This window comes from Coregonus clupeaformis, chromosome 25 (assembly GCF_020615455.1).
Source record: "Coregonus clupeaformis isolate EN_2021a chromosome 25, ASM2061545v1, whole genome shotgun sequence".
Taxonomy (NCBI): Eukaryota; Metazoa; Chordata; class Actinopteri; order Salmoniformes; family Salmonidae; genus Coregonus; species Coregonus clupeaformis.
The window spans coordinates 21,915,424-21,930,381 of record NC_059216.1 but is presented as its reverse complement, the minus strand read 5'-3'; the positions used below and the strand labels follow the sequence as shown (position 1 = coordinate 21,930,381).

General features: G+C 46.0%; 1 protein-coding gene across 1 annotated transcript in view; it reads right to left on the bottom strand.

Moving 5' to 3' along the window:
* The window catches only part of LOC121539410 (unconventional myosin-VI-like), a 97,522-nt gene that overhangs the window by 48,804 nt on the left and 33,760 nt on the right, over positions 1-14,958 (bottom strand). The window contains exons 11-12 of the mRNA XM_041847890.1: positions 12,829-13,009; positions 7,635-7,779 (exon numbers count right to left, since the gene is read on the bottom strand). Coding sequence (XP_041703824.1) covers positions 7,635-7,779; positions 12,829-13,009 — 326 coding nt within the window. The remainder of the gene's footprint in view (positions 1-7,634; positions 7,780-12,828; positions 13,010-14,958) is intronic.

The window sequence follows — 14,958 nt, the reverse complement described above, 5'->3', positions numbered from 1 at the left end:
CCCAGGATCCTTAGCTTAGTGATGAGCTTTGAGGGCACTATGGTGTTGAATGCTGAGCTGTAGTCAATGAATAGCATTCTCACGTAGGTGTTCCTCTTGTCCAGGTGGGAATGGGCAGTGTGGAGTGCAATAGAGATTGCATCATCTATGGATCTGTTGGGGCGGTATGCAAATTGGAGTGGGTCTAGGGTTTCTGGGATAATGGTGTTGATGTGAGCCATGACCAGCCTTTCAAAGCACTTCATGGCTACAGACGTCAGTGCTACAGGTCGGTAGTCATTTAGGCAGGTTATCTTAGAGTCCTTGGGCACGGGGACTATGGTGGTCTGCTTGAAACATGTTGGTATTACAGACTCAGTCAGGGACATGTTGAAAATGTCAGTGAAGACACTTGTCAGTTGGTCAGCACATGGTCGGAGTACACGTCCTGGTTCTCCGTCTGGCCCTGCGGCCTTGTGAATGTTGACCTGCTTAAAAGTCTTACTCACATCGGCTACGGCGAGCGTGATCACGTAGTCATCCGGAACAGCTGGTGCTCTCATGCATGCTTCAGTGTTGCTTGCCTCGAAGCGAGCATAGAAGTGGTTTAGCTCGTCTGGAAGTCTTGTGTCACTGGGCAGCTCGCGGCTGTGCTTCCCTTTGTAGTCTGTAATAGTTTTCAAGCCCTGCCACATCCGACAAGCGTCAGAGCCAGTGTAGTACGATTCAATCTTAGTCCTGTATTGACTCTTTGCCTGTTTGATGGTTCGTCGGAGGGCATAGCGGGATTTCTTATAAGCGTCCGGGTTAGAGTCCCGCTCCTTGAAAGCGGCAGCTCTACCCTTTAGCTCAGTGCGGATGTTTCCTGTAATCCATGGCTTCTGGTTGGGGTATCAATCAATCAATTTTATTTTATATAGCCCTTCTTACATCAGCTAATATCTCGAAGTGCTGTACAGAAACCCAGCCTAAAACCCCAAACAGCTAGTAATGCAGGTGTAGAAGCACGGTGGCTGCTAGGAGAAACTCCCTAGAAAGGCAGAAACCTAGGGAAGAAACCTAGAGGAGAACCAGGCTATGAGGGGTGGCCAGTCCTCTTCTGGCTGTGCCGGGTTGGAGGTTATAACAGAACCATGCCAAGATGTTCAAAAATGTTCATTAGTGACAAGCATGGTCAAATAATAATCAGGAATAAATCTCAGTTGGCTTTTCCTAGCCGATCATTAGAGTTTAAAACAGCAGGTCTGGGACAGGTAGGGGTCCCATAACCGCAGGCAGAACAGTTTAAACTGGAATAGCAGCAAGGCCAGGCGGACTGGGGACAGCAAGGAGTCACCACGGCCGGTAGTCCCGGCACGTATGGTCCTAGGGCTCAGGTCTCTCAGTTGGCTTTTCATAGCCGATCATTTAGAGTTGAAAACAGCAGGTCTGGGACAGGTAGGGGTTTCGTAGCCGCAGGCAGAACAGTTGAAACTGGAATAGCAGCAAGGCCAGGCGGACTGGGGACAGCAAGGTGTCATCATGCCCGGTAGTCCTGACGTATGGTCCTAGGGGCTCAGGTTCTCAGAGAGAAAGAGAGAAAACGAGAGAATTAGAGAGAGCATACTTAAATTCACACAGGACACTGGATAAGACAGGAAAGTACTCCAGGTATAACCAACTAACCCCAGCCCCCGACACATAAACTACTGCAGCATAAATACTGGAGGCTGAGACAGGAGCGGTCCCGGAGACACTGTGGCCCCATCCAGAAGAAACCCCGGACAGGGCCAAACAGGAAGGATATAAACCCCACCCACTCCGCCAAAGCACAGCCCCCGCACCACTAGAGGGATATCCCCAACCACCAACTTACAATCCTGAGACAAGGCGAGTATAGCCCACAGAGGTCTCCACCACAGCACAAACCAAGGGGGGGCGCCAACCCAGACAGGAAGATCACGTCAGTAACTCAACCCACTCAAGTGACGCACCCCTCCCAGGGACGGCATGAAAGAGCACCAGCAAGCCAGTGACTCAGCCCCTGCAACAGGGTTAGAGGCAGAGAACCCCAGTGGAGAGGGGAACCGGCCCGGCAGAGACAGCAAAGGCTGTTCGTTGCCAGCCTTTCCGTTCACCCTTCACACTCCTGGGCCAGACTACACTCAATCATATGACCTACTGAAGAGATAAGTCTTCAGTAAAGACTTAAAGGTTGAGACCGAGTCTGCGTCTCTCACACATGGGTAGGCAGACTGTTCCATAAAAATGGAGATCTATAGGAGAAAGCCCTGCCTCCCGCTGTTTGCTTAGAAATTCTAGGGACAATTAGGGGCCTCGTCTTGTGACCGTAGCGTACGTATTGGTATGTACGGCAGGACCAACTCGGAAAGATAGGTAGGAGCAAGCCCATGTAACGCTTTATAGGTTAACAGCAGAAACCTTGAAATCAGCCCTTGCCTTAACAGGAAGCCAGTGTAGGGAAGCTAGCACTGGAGTAATATGATCAAATTTCTTGGTTCTAGTCAGGATTCTAGCAGCCGTATTTAGCACTAACTGAAGTTTATTTAGTGCTTTATCCGGGGTAGCCGGAAAATAGAGCATTGCAGTAGTCTAATCTAGAAGTAACAAATGCATGGATTAATTTTTCTGCATCATTTTTGGACAGAAAATTTCTGATTTTTGCAATGTTACGTAGATGGAAAAAAGCTGTCCTTGAAACAGTCTTGATATGTTCGTCAAAAAGAGAGATCAGGGTCAAGAGTAACGCCTAGGTCCTTCACAGTTTTATTTGAGACGACTTTACAACCATCAAGATGAATTGTCAGATTTAACAGAAGATCTCTTTGTTTCTTGGGACCTAGTACAAGCATCTCTGTTTTGTCCGAGTTTAAAAGTAAAAAGTTTTCAGCCATCCACTTCCTTATGTCTGAAACACAGGCTTCTAGCGAGGCGCATTTTGGGGCTTCACCATGCTTCATTGAAATGTACAGCTGTGTGTCATCCGCATAGCAGTGAAAGTTAACATTATGTTTTCGAATAACATCCCCAAGAGGTAAAATATATAGTGAAAACAATAGTGGTCCTAAAACGGAACCTTGAGGAACACCGAAATGTACAGTTGATTTGTCGGAGGACAGACCATTCACAGAGACAAACTGATATCTTTCCGACAGGTAGGATCTAAACCAGGCCAGAACTTGTCCGTGTAGACCAATTTGGGTTTCCAGTCTCTCCAAAAGAATGTGGTGATCGATGGTGTCAAAGGCAGCACTAAGGTCTAGTAGCACGAGGACAGATGCAGAGCCTCGGTCTGACGCCATTAAAAGGTCATTTACCACCTTCACAAGTGCAGTCTCAGTGCTATGATGGGGTCTAAAACCAGCTGAAGCATTTCGTATACATTGTTTGTCTTCAGAAAGGCAGTGAGTTGCTCCGCGCAACAGCTTTTTCTAAAATTTTTGAGAGGAATGGAAGATTCGATATAGGCCGATAGTTTTTTATATTTTCCGGGTCAAGGTTTGGCTTTTTCAAGAGAGGCTTTATCACTGCCACTTTTAGTGAGTTTGGTACACATCCGGTGGATAGAGAGCTGTTTATTATGTTCAACATAGGAGGGCCAAGCACAGGAAGCAGCTCCTTCAGCAGTTTAGTAGGAATAGGATCCAGTATGCAGCTTGAAGGTTTAGAGGCCATGATTATTTTCATCATTGTGTCAAGAGATATAGTACTAAAACACTTAAGTGTCTCTCCCGATCCCAGGCCCTCGCAGATCGTGCAGATCCAGGACAGCTAAGCCCTGGAGGAATACGCAGATTCAAAGAGGAGTCCGTAATTTGCTTTCTAATGGTCATGATCTTTTCCTCAAAGAAGTTCATGAATTTATCACTGCTGAAGTGAAAACCATCCTCTCTTGGGGAATGCTGCTTTTTAGTTAGCTTTGCAACAGTATCAAAAAGAAATTTTGGATTGTTCTTATTTTCCTCGATTAATTTGGAAAAGTAGGATGATCGAGCAGCAGTGAGGGCTCTTCGGTACTGCACGGTACTGTCTTTCCAAGCTAGTCGGAAGACTTCCAGTTTGGTGTGGCGCCATTTCCGTTCCAATTTCCTGGAAGCTTGCTTCAAAGCTCGGGTATTTTCTGTATACCAGGGAGCTAGTTTCTTATGACAAATGTTTTTCGTTTTTAGGGGTGCAACTGCATCTAGGGTATTGCGCAAGGTTAAATTGAGTTCCTCAGTTAAGTGGTTAACTGATTTTTTGTCCTCTGACGTCCTTGGGTAGGCAGAAGGAGTCTGGAAGGGCATCAATGAATTTTTGTGTTGTCTGAGAATTTATAGCACGACTTTTGATGCTCCTTGGTTGGGGTCTGAGCAGATTATTTGTTGCGATTGCAAACGTAATAAAATGGTGGTCCGATAGTCCAGGATTTTGTGGAAAAACATTAAGATCTACAACATTTATTCCATGGGACAAAACTAGGTCCAGAGTATGACTGTGGCAGTGAGTAGGTCCAGAGACATGTTGGACAAAACCCACTGAGTCGATAATGGCTCCGGGTATGTATGTACGGTCACTGTGGGGACGACATCATCGATGCACTTATTGATGAAGCCAGTGACTGATGTGGTGTACTCCTCAATGCTATCTGAAGAATCCCGGAACATGTTCCAGTCTGTGCTAGCAAAACAGTCCTGTAGCTTAGCATCTGCGTCATCTGACCACTTTTTTATTAACCGAGTCACTGGTGCTTCCTGCTTTAGTTTTTGCTTATAAGCAGGAATCAGGAGGATAGAGTTATGGTCAGATTTGCCAAATGGAGGGCGAGGGAGAGCTTTGTATGCGTCTCTGTGTGTGGAGTAAAGGTGGTCTAGAGTTTTTTTTCTCTGGTTGCACATTTAACATGCTGGTAGAAATTAGGTAGAACAGATTTAAGTTTCCCTGCATTAAAGTCCCCGGCCACTAGGAGCGCTGCCTCTGGATGAGCGTTTTCCTGTTGACTTATGGCCTTCTACAGCTCATTCAGTGCAATCATAATGCCAGCATTGGTTTGTGGTGGTAAATAGACAGCTATGAAAAATATAGATGAAAACTCTCTTGGTAAATAGTGTGGTCTACAGCTTATCATAAGATACTCTACCTCAGGCGAGCAAAACCTTGAGACTTCCTTAGTATTTGATTTAGTGCACCAGCTGTTGTTTACAAATATACACAGACTGCCACCCCTTGTCTTACCGGAGTCAGCCGTTCTATCCTGCCGATGTAGCGTATAGCCCGCTAGCTGTATGTTGTCCATGTCATCGTTCAGCCACGACTCGGTGAAACATAAGATATTACAGTTTTGAATGTCCCGTTGGTAGGATAACAGTAATCTTAGGTCATCCAATTTATTCTCCAATGATTGAAGATTGGCTAATAGGATTGATGGGAGTGGCTGTTTACTCGCTCGCCGTCGGATCCTTACAAGGCACCCCGACCTACGTCCACGATATCTCCGTCTCTTCCTCACGCGAATGACGGGGATTTGGGCCTTGTCGGGTGTCTGTAGGCACACCCGACAACTGTCAAATGCACGTTAGTTTGCAATTTCGTCATGTAAAAACTGTCATTTTCCATCCTTTACTCCAGGTTCGTTACCTGTCTAACATCAGCTAGCTTGCGCTGAGGTGGGAGGAGTGGAAATATTTGAGGTGTGTCCTTACTAACATTTGTCAATATGCCAATCTCAGTGAGCGCAACTAGGGATATTTAAGAACGACCAAAAGCTGGTCTTAGCAGTAACGCAATTGGTTGTGGAATTGATTTTGCTAGCGGAGGCACACACACAGTAGCCTTATGTACATCACCAATGTTTTATAAAAATATCTTGAGCAGCAAAACATTCAGACTTTCCTATTTCTTATTTATATTGGACATGATTTTTGTCCAGCTTCTGTGAAACATTTTGACTCATTATGTGTGATTCCCATTGCATGAAAGGTGTCAGTGACTGTAGGGAGCATGTTAAGGAACATCAAGTTATTTGAAAATACTTCTTATAGTTTCTCCATTTATGCATCTTCCACTTTCCTCTGTTGGACCCAACTGTCAAATCGCAGGAATTTTACAGTTCTCGTGGCAAAGTCACTGGGCTCCCGAGTGGCGCAGCGGTCTAAGGCACTGCATCTCAGTGCTTGAGGCGTCACTACAGACCCCCTGGTTCGATTCCAGGCTGTATCACAACCGGCCGTGATTGGGAGTCCCATAGGGCAGTGCACAATTGGCCCAGCATCGTCCGGGTTTGGCCGGTGTAGGCCATCATTGTAAATAAGAATTTGTTCTTAACTGACTTGCCTAGTTACATAAAGGTTAAATAAATAAAAAACTGGCTACATCAACGGTGATGGTAGGCTACAGCTATATATATTTGGGAGCCTCCTTCCTTCTCTTTATATTGCCTCTTTTTCCAGCTCCTGTGAAAGGTTTGGATGTGTAAAACCCTACATAGTCTACGCCTAATATTATATGCCTACAGGGCGCAAGTATGGTGCCTGTAATCATTTAGACAAAGCCTATTTAAAACAAGTTGTTTCTTTTTATTAGAATCATTCACTGTCTTTTTAGGTCTTATCAATAGTGAATTTAATCTTGCTTATTGACAACGTTTGGCATGTCTATGGCTCAGACATAATGCATTTTACAGCAGCTCTATATCACTGTGAATGCTATGTTAAAAATATATTTCCATATTGAAGCCATGCAATTACTGTTCAAAAACACATTCAGCATATTTAGCAGAACCTATAGCGCTACCGCCATCGCTTAGATTTTCCATTGCGTTAGGTTTGTTGAGCCCTGAGTGTATAAGAATTAATCAAAATTAATCGTAATTTGTGAATGGCCAGAGATTAGTATTGAGTAAGATAAATGATTGAGTGCTCATTCCACATGCACTTGAATGGAGGATTTAATTGTGTGTATGGGTTACGTCACATAAACAGCTTTATAGCATACTCAAGACTAGATCCACAATGTACCAGTCTTAGTTAAGTTTTAAGCCTTTCCCTCTTATGCAATCCATCTATATAAATAAGGGCTGCTAAGCATGGCACAAATGGGTTTAAATGCCAACAGGACTATTAATGTCAGCCAGTGCCACAGTTGATTAAACAGTATAGATGTAGCCTATAAGATTAGCCTCTTTACTGACTGTGTCCATCGCAATCAGAGTTGAAATGGGGAGACGCCAACAGACAGAGCATTACCCCTCACAGTCACTGTATGGGCATACGTTTTTTTACGGCTGGCCAACGAAAAGTGTAATCTTTCCTCTTTTCACAAGTCTTTAAGTCTCAGCTCCCCATACCAGAGTCCTGCACTGAATTCTGAAAGATATGAAACTCCCTCTGGCCCATGCCCTCAATGCTTTGAAACCCTTGAGGGGAGTGAAGTGTACTCATGGGGGAAAAGGGTATAAAATCGGAATTCAGCGCGCGTCTTCTTCACCACTAAAGCACAACGTTGACCCTGGCCTAGACCGTTAGATAAGGGCATGATGCTAAGTGCAGCAGTAGTAGATTTACAATCAATTAGGATTTTACAATTTGATGATCTATGATTGTAAATTGGTGTACAATTCAGTCTATGACTGCGAGAAACCAATAATACCTACTAATCTAATTTAGAGGTTTTCTTACTTGATAACTGTTCCTTTGGTGCCTCCTGCTGTGGTGAGCATGACCCTGGTGGTGAGGCTGACTCTCAGGTCTTCCTGGTCCAACCCCAGCAGGTCAGCACAGTAGGCTAGTGTCGGACTGGACTGGTTCATCAGGATGCAGCCGCCTGGAAACACACACACAGGCACAAGTAGACGCGCATATGCACCATGTAATCTCACACACAAATGATTGGTGCGCACACAAAGAAACGGGCAACTTCCATCATGCATCTTCAACTGGATTTTGGATGGATTTTACTTATTTATTTCTGATGCCTAGTGCTTGAATACAGCATCACACGGTGAATACATGCCACACATTCTGCAGAAGTAACGGCTTCATTGCAGGCAGTGAAGTCGGCCTAGATAATGTCCTGCAGAGGCAGGAAGATGGTCTGATGGAGGGAATTGTTGGTAGTCTCGGTCTCGTCATTGTTGGTAATCAAGCCTACTACTGTTGTGTTGTCTGCAAACATGCTGAGGACGCAGCTAGGGATGCCGTCTGGGCCGGTAGCCTTGCGGGGATTAACATGCTTAAACGTCTTACTCACGTCGGCCACGGAGAAGGAGAGCTCACAGTCCTTGGTAGTGGGCTGCGTCGGTGGCACTGTGTTATCTTCAAAGCGGGCGAAGAAGGTGTTTAGCTTGTCCGGAAGCAAGATGTCGGTGTCGGCGACGTGGCTGGTTTTCCTTTTGTAGTCCGTGATTGTCTGTAGACCCTGCCACATACGTCTCGTGTCTGAGCCGTTGAATTGCGACTCCACTTCGTCTCTATACTGATGTTCTGCCTGTTTAATTGCCTTGCGGAGTGAGTAGCTACACTGTTTGTATTCTGCCATATTCCCAGTCACCTTGCCATGGTTAAATGCGGTGGTTCGCGCTTTCAGTTTTGTGCGAATGCTGCCATCAATCCACGGTTTCTCGTTAGGGTAGGTTTTAATAGTCACAGTGGGCACAACATCTCCTATACACTTCCTGATAAACTCAGTCACCGTTTCAGTATATTCGTCAAAATTATTTTCGCAAGCTACCCGGAACATATCCCAGTCCGCGTGATCAAAACAATATTGAAGCGTGTATTCCGATTGGTCAGACCAGCGTTGAATAGTCCTTAGCACGGGTAATTCCTGTTTGAGTTTCTGCTATAGGAAGGGAGGAGCAAAATGGAGTTGTGGTCAGATTTGCCGAAAGGAGGGCGTGGGAGGGCCTTATAACCATCCCAGAAGTTCGAATAGCAATGGTCGAGAATTTTAGCAGCCCGTGTACAACAGTCAATGTGTTGATAGAACTTCGGCAGCCTAGTCCTCAAATTTGCATTGTTAAAATCCCCGGCTACAATAAATGCAGCCTCAGGATATGTGGTTTCCAGTTTGCATAAAGTCCAGTGAAGTTCTTTGAGGGCTGTCGTGGTATCGGCTTGAGGGGGGATATACATGGCCGTGACTATAACCGAAGAAAATTATCTTGGGAGATAATACGGTCGGCATTTGATTGTGAGGTATTCTAGGTCGGGTGAACAGAAGGACTTGAGTTCCTGCATGTTACTACAATTACATCATGAGTCGTTAATCATGAAACAACCACCTACGCCCTTCTGCTTCCCGGAGAGATATTTATTTCTGTCTGCGCGATGAACTGAGAACCCATCTGGTTGGACCGATTTCAACAGAATATCCCGAGAGACCCATGTTTCTGTGAAACAATGTATGTTACAGGCCCTGATGTCTCTCTGGAAAGAAATCCTTTCCGAGCTCGTCGACCTTGTTATCCAAAGACTGAACATTAGCGACTAATATACTTGGAAGCGGTGGGTGGTGTGCGCGCCTCCTATGTCGAACCAGCAGGCCGCTCAGAGTGCCTCTCCTCAGACGGCGATGTTTTGGGTCAGCCGCTGGAATCAGTTCAATTGCCCTGGGGAGAGCAAACAAAGGACCTGTTTCGGGAAAGTCGTATTCCTGGTCGTAATGCTGGTGAGTTACCGCCGCTCTGATATCCAATAGTTTTTCCCGGCTATATGTAATGATACAAACCACTTTCTGAGCTAATAATGAAAAAATAAAAAAATAAAAAAATAAAATACCTCAAAGTTTCCTAAGAGCTAGTCGCGAGGCCGCCATCTTCGTCGGCGCAAGGACCCATCGCACCGTGCGATGTTCCAGGTAATATCTGCTCTCCAGGCTGTACTCTAGTACATCATCCATCTTAAGCTTGAATCATGACTTTTCCCATCTGTCAGATGCATTTCAGCACTGGGTCTGAGGTATATTATAGGAGAGTGGTTTCAGATGAGCATGTCCTTTTTAATGGGTCTACTTCCAAAGTGGGACAGTGAGACCCTACAGAGAATGTGTCAGCAAGGGGTGGGGAGTAGAGGAGAGGAGACGAGAGTAGTGTAGACGAGAGGAGAGGAGACGAGAGTAGTGTAGACGAGAGGAGACGAGAGTAGTGTAGACGAGAGGAGACGAGAGTAGTGTAGACGAGAGGAGACGAGAGTAGTGTAGACGAGAGCAGAGGAGACGAGAGTAGTGTAGACGAGAGGAGAGGAGACTAGAGGTGAGGAGAGTAGTGGAGAGGAGACGAGAGTAGTGTAGACGAGAGGAGAGTAGTGTAGACGAGAGGAGAGGAGACCAGAGGAGAGGAGAGGAGAGTAGTGGAGAGGAGACGAGAGTAGTGTAGACGAGAGGAGAGTAGTGTAGACGAGAGGAGAGGAGACCAGAGGAGAGTAGTGGAGAGGAGAGGAGAGGAGAGGAGAGGAGAGGAGAGGAGACGAGACGAGACGAGAGTAGTGTAGACGAGAGGAGAGTAGTGTAGACGAGAGGAGAGGAGACCAGAGGAGAGTAGTGGTGAGGAGAGGAGAGGAGAGGAGACCAGAGGAGAGGAGAGGAGAGGAGAGTAGTGGAGAGGAGAGGAGACGAGAGTAGTGTAGATGAGAGGAGAGTAGTGTAGACGAGAGGAGACCAGAGGAGAGTAGTGGAGACGAGACGAGACGAGACGAGACGAGAGTAGTGTAGATGAGAGGAGAGTAGTGTAGACGAGAGGAGAGGAGACCAGAGGAGAGGAGAGGAGAGGAGACGAGAGTAGTGTAGACGAGAGGAGTGTAGTGTAGACGAGAGGAGACGAGAGGAGAGGAGACCAGAGGAGAGTAGTGGAGAGGAGAGGAGACTAGAGTAGAGGAGACTAGAGGAGAGGAGACTAGAGAAAAGGAGAGGACACTAGAGTAGAGGAGAGGAGACTAGAGTAGAGGAGACTAGAGTAGAGGAGACTAGAGGAGAGGAGACTAGAGGAGAGGAGAGGAGAGGAGAGGAGAGGAGAGGAGAGGAGAGGAGAGGAGAGTAGTGTAGACGAGAGGAGAGTAGTGTAGACGAGAGGAGAGGAGAGGAGAGTAGTGGAGAGGAGAGGAGAGGAGAGGAAACTAGAGTAGAGGAGAGGAGACTAGAGTAGAGGAGACTAGAGAAAAGGAGAGGACACTAGAGTAGAGGAGACTAGAGTAGAGGAGAGGAGACTAGAGTAGAGTAGAGGAGACTAGAGTAGAGGAGACTAGAGGAGAGGAGACTAGAGGAGAGGAGAGGAGAGGAGAGGAGAGGAGAGGAGAGGAGAGGAGAGAGGAGAGGAGAGAGGAGAGGAGAGGAGAGGAGAGGAGAGTAGTGTAGACGAGAGGAGAGGAGAGGAGAGTAGTGGAGAGGAGAGGAGAGGAAACTAGAGTAGAGGAGAGGAGACTAGAGTAGAGGAGACTAGAGAAAAGGAGAGGACACTCGAGTAGAGGAGACTAGAGTAGAGGAGAGGAGACTAGAGTAGAGGAGACTAGAGGAGAGGAGAGGAGACTAGAGGTGAGGAGAGGAGAGGAGAGGTGACTAGAGGAGAGGTGACTAGAGGAGAGGAGACTAGAGGAGAGGTGACTAGAGGAGAGGTGACTAGAGGAGAGGTGACTAGAGGAGAGGAGACTAGAGGAGAGGAGAGGAGACTAGAGGTGAGGAGAGGAGACTAGAGGTGAGGAGAGGAGACTAGAGCAGAGGAGACTAGAGGAGACCTCCTGCCACATTAGAGAAACTAAACTAATCAAGGGATTCAGTTCTGGTGTAAAGGACGTCAAACTGGCAGCACAATAACAGGACTAATAAGCACCATTAAGCGCCTCACGGTTCTCCCCAGGATTTTTTAACAAGGTGCTGCCGAGTATGGCTGCGGTGGGAGGCCCGGAGGGGGGCAGTGCCCCCCATTGGACGCAGTGATTGTTGCGTTTTTTTAACACCTGTAACTGCCATTTCCTGCAATCTAGAGCCCCAAAATACAATATTAGGGTGTGGTGCCTGGCCTTAAAGGATAACAAAACCCCAAAGGTATTTGTTTTAAAATGTTAAAAATATGTCTTTATTACATAGAGGCACAGCCAGTCTACAAAGTGGCACAATGCAACTTACATTCTTTGGGGAGAACCCTGCACCTGTATGTGTATCTGCGTAAGTGTGTGGACATTCTAATATTCCAGAGAGCTACACCAAGAGGGTTTTCACACCAAACTGGTTTGGAGCGGTTTACCGAACTCTGGTGCGTTTCCCTCCTCATTTTGGTTTGGTTGGACTGGTGTGAACACACTATCCACACTTGGGAGTGCACTAAACAACGCACAATGGTTCGCTCAAAAGGGTGGTCTCGGTATGATTCAATTCGTACCGCGGTTCGCTGCAGGTGAGAATGCGGTCCGTAAAAAACACAGGAAAATAACCAGAGTCGCACAGTATTATTGGTTGTTTGACTACGAGCATTTGATTAAATGCACACAGCATCATAACTTGATATGGCTGAAACATTCTGAGTATAGCAGCACATTTATGAGCGGATTCGGGGGATATAGGCTACTGAATATAGCCTATTCATGTCCCATGTTGTTGGAAGACCAAAGCGAAAGTAATATGATGTTTGGGACACACAAGTGATTCTTCTTGATAATCATAGATGGATTTAACTTGAGCATTTTGGGACAATAAACAAATTACTAGCATGGACAAGTGGTTTTGTTTAGGTGTTTTAGTTCGTTTGACATTTGGCAATGTGAAATCAACCGAACCAAATGAAAAAAATGTAATGTAACAAATAATCAAACTGATTCGAACTATACCTTAGAACTATGTGAGAAAACTCCTTAACAGAGAGGTTGTGTATGTAACTTTATTTACCCGATGTGCTCCCAGTCTCCTCAAAGTCGATGTTGCCCAGGTGCAGCACCCCGGCCACCACCCTGAACAGGTCCAGCTTCTCCGTGTCATCAAGGCCAATCTTCTTCATGGCCCCGCACATCCTGTTGAAGTCTCCCTGGTCGTCCAGCAGAGGGTCCTTCAGGGCGCCCAGCTTCACATGCTGGAAGAAGGAGAGACCGGAGAGTCAGGAGACTGCACCTGGGCTCGTATTCACAAAGAGTCTCAGAGTAGGAGTGCTGGGGACCTGATCCTAGATCACCACTCATTAAAATAGCTCGATCCATTTCCCTTATTCATTTTGCCGTTTCTTTCTAGAAGCATTATACTGCACAACTATATTATTATTTAGCTCCTTTGTTAGCAGAAAGCTACAGTTTACGGTTCTTTTTTTAGCAGTAAGCTACAGTTTACAGTTCTTTGTTAGCAGTAAGCTACAGTTTACAGTTCTTTGTTAGCAGTAAGCTACAGTTTACAGTTCTTTGTTAGCAGTAAGCTACAGTTTATAGTTCTTTGTTAGCAGAAAACTACAGTTTATACACTGAGTGTACAAAACATTAGGAACACCTTCCTAATATTGAGCTGCACCCACTTTTGCCCTCAAACAGCCTCAATTTGTTGGTTCATGGACTCTACAAGGTGTCGAAAGCATTCCACGGGGATGCTGGCCCATGTTGACTCCAATGCTTCCCACAGATGTGTCAAGTTAGCTGGATGTCCTTTGGGTGGTGGACCATTCTTGATACACACAGAAACTGTTGAGTGTGAAACACTCAGCAGCGTTGCAGTTATTGACACACTTAAACCGGTGCGCCTGCCACCTACTATCATACCCCGTTCAAAGGCACTTAAATATTTTGTCTTTCCCATTCACCCTCTGAATGGCACACATACAGTCATGGTCAAACGTTTTGAGAATTACACAAATATTAATTTTCACAAAGTCTGCTGCCTCAGTTTTTATGATGGCAATTTGCATATACTCCAGAATGTTATGAAGAGTGATCAGATTAATAGCAATTAATTGCAAAGTCCCTCTTTACCACGAAAATGAACTTAATCCCAAAAAAACATTTCCACTGCATTTCAGCCCTTCCACAAAAGGACCAGCTGACATCATGTCAGTGATTCTCTCGTTAACACAGGTGAGAGTGTTGACGAGGACAAGGCTGGAGATCACTGTCATGCTGATTGAGTTAGAATAACAGACTGGAAACTTTAAAAGGAGGGTGGTGCTTGAAATCATTGTTCATCCTGTTAACATTTAAGTCATTTAGCAGACGCTTTTATCCAGAGCGACTTACAAATTGGTGCATTCAACTTAGGATAGCCAGTGGGACAACCACCCTTTTATTTTTGTTTATATTTTAATTTTTGGGGTTACCTGCAAGGAAACACGCGCCGTCATCATTGCTTTGCACAAAAAGGGCTTCACAGGCAAGGATATTGCTGCTAGTAATATTGCACCTAAATCAACCATTTATCGGATCATCAAGAACTTCAAGGAGAGATGTTCAATTGTTGTGAAGGCCTCAGGGCGCCCAAGAAAGTCCAGCAAGCGCCAGGACCGTCTCCTAAAGTTGATTCAGCTGCGGGATCGGGGCACCACCAGTGCAGAGATTGCTCAGGAATGGAAGCAGGCAGGTGTGAGTGCATCTGCATGCACAGTGAGGCGAAGACTTTTGGAGGATGGCCTGGTGTCAAGAAGGGCAGCGAGGAAGCCACTTCTATCCAGGAAAAACATCAGGGACAGACTGATATTCTGCAAAAAGTACAGGGATTGGACTACTGAGGACTGGGGTAAAGTCATTTTCTCTGATGAATCCCCTTTCCAATTGTTTGGGGCATCCGGAAAAAGGCTTGTCCGGAGAAGACAAGGTGAGCGCTACCATCGGTCCTGTGTCATGCCAACAGTAAAGCTTCCTGAGACCATTCATGCGTGGGGTTGCTTCTCAGCCAAGGGAGTGGGCTCACTCACAATTTTGCCTAAGAACACAGCCATGAATAAAGAATGGTACCAACACATCCTCTGAGAGCAACTTCTACCAACCATCCAAGAACAGTTTGGTGACGAACAATGCCTTTTCCAGCATGATGGAGCACCTTGCCATA